The sequence below is a fragment of the Sorghum bicolor genome, chromosome 10 (assembly GCF_000003195.3).
Source record: "Sorghum bicolor cultivar BTx623 chromosome 10, Sorghum_bicolor_NCBIv3, whole genome shotgun sequence".
In the NCBI taxonomy this organism is placed as follows: domain Eukaryota; kingdom Viridiplantae; phylum Streptophyta; class Magnoliopsida; order Poales; family Poaceae; genus Sorghum; species Sorghum bicolor.
In genome coordinates, this window is record NC_012879.2 from 6,464,678 (window position 1) to 6,469,758 (window position 5,081).

The 5,081-nt window shown below is 39.3% G+C and overlaps 1 protein-coding gene across 1 annotated transcript; it reads left to right on the forward strand.

Annotated features, from left to right (window-relative positions):
* Positions 1,289–4,793, forward strand: LOC8077327. Its single transcript, XM_002436618.2, has 6 exons — positions 1,289–1,567; positions 1,664–1,714; positions 1,845–1,896; positions 1,991–2,049; positions 2,924–2,969; positions 4,468–4,793. The coding sequence occupies exons 1-6, from the start codon at positions 1,439–1,441 to the stop codon at positions 4,605–4,607; spliced, it is 477 nt and encodes a 158-aa protein (XP_002436663.1). The 5' UTR covers positions 1,289–1,438; the 3' UTR covers positions 4,608–4,793.

Genomic DNA, 5,081 nt, shown 5'->3' on the forward strand with positions numbered 1-5,081 from the left:
GATGTGGTCACTCCAATCTCCTCTTTGTGATTATTCTACAAGTAGTAACATTGGTAGCCACAAGCTATTATTTTGGTGTTTAATGCCATGCGTGACAAGGTTGGTAGGTGTCTCTTTTTGTTATTTTCTATTTAGGACTTGTTTAGTTCACCCCGAAAACTAAAAAAATTTTAAGATTTCCCATCACATTAAATCTTTTGACAAATGCATGAAGCATTAAATATAGACGAAAATAAAAACTAATTGCACAGTTTACCTGTAAATCGTGAGACGAATCTTTTGATCCTAGTTAGTCCATAATTGGACAATATTTACCACAAACAAACGAAAGTGCTACAGTAGCGAAATTCAAAAAAAAATCGCATCTAAACAAGGCCTTAATAAACAATCTTCAAGTTCTGCGCAGACGGTAACACAATGAAGTAACAAGAAGTCTTTTTTAGGTTGTCTATCAACTTGCCCTTCTCTTACACTAACCATGATTTTAAATAACGGGCCAAACTTAGCGATATCCTTCTCCTAAACACAATATAGTTGAAGTAACATCATTTAACGGTTCTAGAAAACATGAAAAAAAAATAAAGTATTTTAAAGAGCGAGCTATGACATTTAGGCTTTGATTTAGCGATAGCCTCTTTCTAATATAAATAGATAGAGAGAATGATGGCTAAGCTGTACTTGCATATAAGTAATTTTACTTTCTGGTGGATCATACTTGGGCCTTGTTTAGTTCCTAAAATATTTTGCAAAATTTTTCACATTCCTCATCAAATCGAATCTTACGTCACATGCATGGAGCATTAAATATAGATAAAAAATAACTAATTGTATAGTTTATCTGTAATTTGCGAGACGAATTTTTTAAGCCTAGTTAGTCCATAATTGAACAATATTTGTCAAATACAAATAAAAATGCTACAATCCTCATTTTGCAAAAAAAAAAATGAAACTAAACAATACCTTGGTTAAGTTGGAGAGGAGCTAAACCATTTCAGGTCTTATTTGGATGTACATGTATCTATATTAAACCACAAGTGTTAAAGTAGATTGGTTCCACTTTAATCCACTCCACTTATGGATCGAGAGAAATACATACACATTCAAACAAGCCCTCAGTAATATTTGCTAAGTTTTAATAGTATGTGTATCACAATAAGATACATGTCCAGTCGCTAGGGAAATCTCTCTTTTTTTTTTGAAACGTAGGGAAAATCTCAACTGGATGAGCAGGACTGTGTGGATGAGGACTATGATGAGGTTAGTGAGCGACCGTCCCATACATTTTTTTTTTCAGTCGCCACGCCCCGCGGTCCAACGGGAGCTGGAGAGTCCAGAAGCCTCGGGCCAACCCGCAGCCCAACAACGCCGCCCGAGGCCCCGACCGGCCGACCCCAGAGCAGGAGCGGCGGCGGCGGCACAACCCTCTCCGGCAATCGGCATGGGCACGCGGGAGGTGTACGAGGAGAAGCTCCGGAGCGGCGCGCACCTCCACCGGGATCCCACCATCAACCCAGGCCTCGGCTCGCCCCGGTGCCCGCGATGCCTCTCCCTCCTCAACCCCACCGCGGTGTGTCCGTCTCTCCCCGTTCCCTTCCTCTCCCGATTCCTCGAGGCGCTTCCTTGGCGATGTTTCTGACCTGTTGTTCTTATATTCTGCCCGTAGGGAGAGAGGGACTGGGCCATCACCTCCGTCCTGCACGACGCCACCGCCGTGGTAACACGTGACCCCCCGCTCGCTCGCTCTTACGCGGCTGAGAGATTCGTGTGGTCTTTGCGCCACCGCTTTAGGAAAATTGCTGCTAACCTGTGTGCGATTTGTTGTCCGGTTTGTGCTGTTGCTGTAGGCTGGCTCCGGTGCCGGCGCTTTGCTCAGTGCTGTGCACGGGTTTAACACAGGTATCTTCCAGTTACTTGTTTGGTTTTGGGATTGGATTAGTAGGCATCCAGGTTTGTACAAATTGATGTTTTTTTTGTTGCTTCTTTGGAACAGGGATCCCTTTTGTCCAGAAGCATGTGAAGGGACCGAAATGGCTGCAGTTGCTCGTTGGGGTAAGTCTAGGCTTTTGTTTACTGATGTACATGTATGTTCTATTCTGATCTATCTTAGATAGCTTACTAAAGTTTGGTGTGAATATTGATCTAGTAGTTTGATTCAATATTTTACATGTGTGAAGCCTAAACTCTGAAACAGTCTTTTGATGTATCATGTATATAGAAAAAAGTTACCCATCATTAGGTAAAATGCTGATCTTTGGCAAACAAATTATCAAGGAAAAACTCTACTTGTTTAGTAAATCTGCAAAATCAGCTTTAAGAAGGATATGTGAGTAAATGAATGTCTGGTTCTCTGGATGTTAGGATCAACTCAACTACAAAGTATGCTGATGTTGCAGGATTTTTTTAAAAAATACAGAGTAGTATTTCAAGGCAAAGTAATAGTGAAAGTAGGATATTTGATTGCCTGCATAGCCACTTCTCTGTTAAAAGCCATTTTTAATTTATCTTTAAAAACATTGGACTGGGGAGCTGAACAAGGCATTCTACACATTAGGGTTTAGGGAGTTAAACCTTCCTAACATATTCAGGTTTTATTATGTGGTTTTATCAGTATCGTGGCTGTCAAGTCCTTGATTTGGCCAGTTGCTGTCAGGGGTGACATAACGTTGAAGTTACCTGGTACGAATGCACCAGGGTAAATTTTTTTTGGCCATTCAGCAGCCTCATTTTCACCATATGTTTCAACAAAATTGTTATGCTACTTAAATAGTGCACCAGGGTTCATTTGCTTGTAACTTCGCCCCTGTTTTCTGTCCTGTGTTTCAGTGGCAATTGCTATTAGCTTATGTAGGCTTTGTGATTTGAACGCTATAGAACTTTGAGAAAGGATGCTTTGTTTCACTCTGGAGAATTGCTACTTCTGTAGGTGCCACCTCTGCTGATGTTCTCAGGTGCCAGTGCTGTATTTGGTGGTAAGTCTCCAGTAACAATATTTGTTTCTAGAAAATGCAATAAGCTCTACGAAATTGTCCGTACAAGTTGTTTTGACTTTTTTTTAGCTATGATCTGAGGCCTTGTTTAGTTCTGAAAAGTGAAAAGTTTTCGGTACTGTAGCACTTTCGTTTGTTTGTGACAAATATTATCCAATCATGGACTAACTAGGATCAAAAGAATCGTCTCGTGATTTACAGCTAAACTGTGTAATTAGTTTTTGTTTTCGTCTATATTTAATGTTTTATGTATGTGCCACAAGATTCGATGTGACGGGGAATCTTGAAAACTTTTTGTTTTTCAGGGTGAACTAAACTAGGCCTGATTATTAAATAATGCTTCTTTATGTGCTTGGGCTGGGAAGCTATGCAATATAAGGGGTCGTTTGGATCCATTCATTTGGATTGAAATCTACTTAATGGACTAGGCTATTTTGGCTTGGAATTTGACATTCCACCACTTTCCAAAGTTCACATATAAGCCTATCTCAAATAGTCAAATTCATAGGGTAGGAGATAGAAATTGCTATGTTTCTACTTTGCAACTTATAACACACTCTTCAACTTGCTCCTTACAGTAGAAATGCAACACATAAGTATCTCTCTCGTATAGCCAACAATAAGATACAAATATAATTCATATACAGCCATATTAGCTTAATTATATGTGTCTAAATTATGATTATTAAAATGAATTCAATTCCAAGGATCCAAACGGGGCCAGGAAACATGAAAAAAATTGCATTCTTTGCGTTTAGACTATAGCTTACAGGGGTACAGAAACAGATACAATTTGTCTTCAGGGTTGGATTAGCTGTGGTTTCATTCCTGTCAAAACACTACATGAACTTCTGACTTCTCCATCTTGTTCTTTCTAAACCCATCAACCTAGACATATGTATCTAAAAAAACATTTTTGTTTAACAGCTTAATCTTAGACAATATTGGCTTGTATACTTCATGTTTATTGTTATATAAGATACTATCATAATTGTTAAGTGTCGAAACAAAGCAAGTTGAGGTTCCGGTAAAGTTTGAAGTTCCTTACAAAGTTATTTCAATTTTCAATTCTTGGTCTCACATATCTTGCCTGTCCAATAGAACAGGATTGTCCTTCTGAAAGTATAGCCAGAATGCCAGGTGCAATGCACTAGGATAGGTGTTTTGAACAAATGGGAGGGATGTAAATTGCAATTTTATACAGTCTAGATGAAATTTATAGAGCTATTTGAATCATAGATATGTATCACGGTAGCCATTCCAACGAATGTTTTTCCTCGAGGGATGGGAGCTGGAAGTGTCAGGCTTCCCGATCTGTGCCAAAGTTCCTTCAAATTTATCTTAAAGTCTTCTTCAAAGGAACTTACTCAGCAAATCCTGGCTTCCATCCAATTCATGTTTTTGTTTGACAGATTTGTAAGCAAACTTGATTTATTTTTCTCTACTTGACTAGTACCTAATGATATATTACATGATGCAGCATATGCACTGCCAAGGTTTGCTCAGCTCACCGTGACGTCTTACTACGCGGCATCAACTGGCTCGCAGTACGCGGTTTCACAGATCACACGGCAGATTGAAAGAGCTCATTTCCAAGAATCCGACGAGAAATCTAGATGAGTTGTGGTTTGGCATTCAGTTTGTTTTATTGGTCCCATGTACATGGTATATAAGTACGTTTACTGCTGATTTTGCCATGTTGCAGTACAGTACTAGTTTTACTGTGTTCCAGACAGCACGCACCACGCAGTGAATAAAATTAAATTGTCTTGGCCCATCTGTCTGTATTCAGGGCTTTGTTTAAAATGTTTTTCCCCCACTTAGTAAAATGTTAACTTTATGCGCGGAGAATTGAGATGATCTGGTAAGACTGTAACTGCTCGTTTGGTTGGGGGTAATTGAAAGCAGGGAATATGAGAGTTTAGAGGTTCTGAGTTTAGGCCCTCGGGGAGGGGTGGTAATTGGGAGGGAATTGTGCTCTTAATAAAAGAAAAAATAAATCCTCACCGTCCATGATTTGCCTTTTAATTTTCTCTTCAAAACCCTAATAATACCAATACCAAACTACCAAACAGGAGATATGAATTCCTTCTT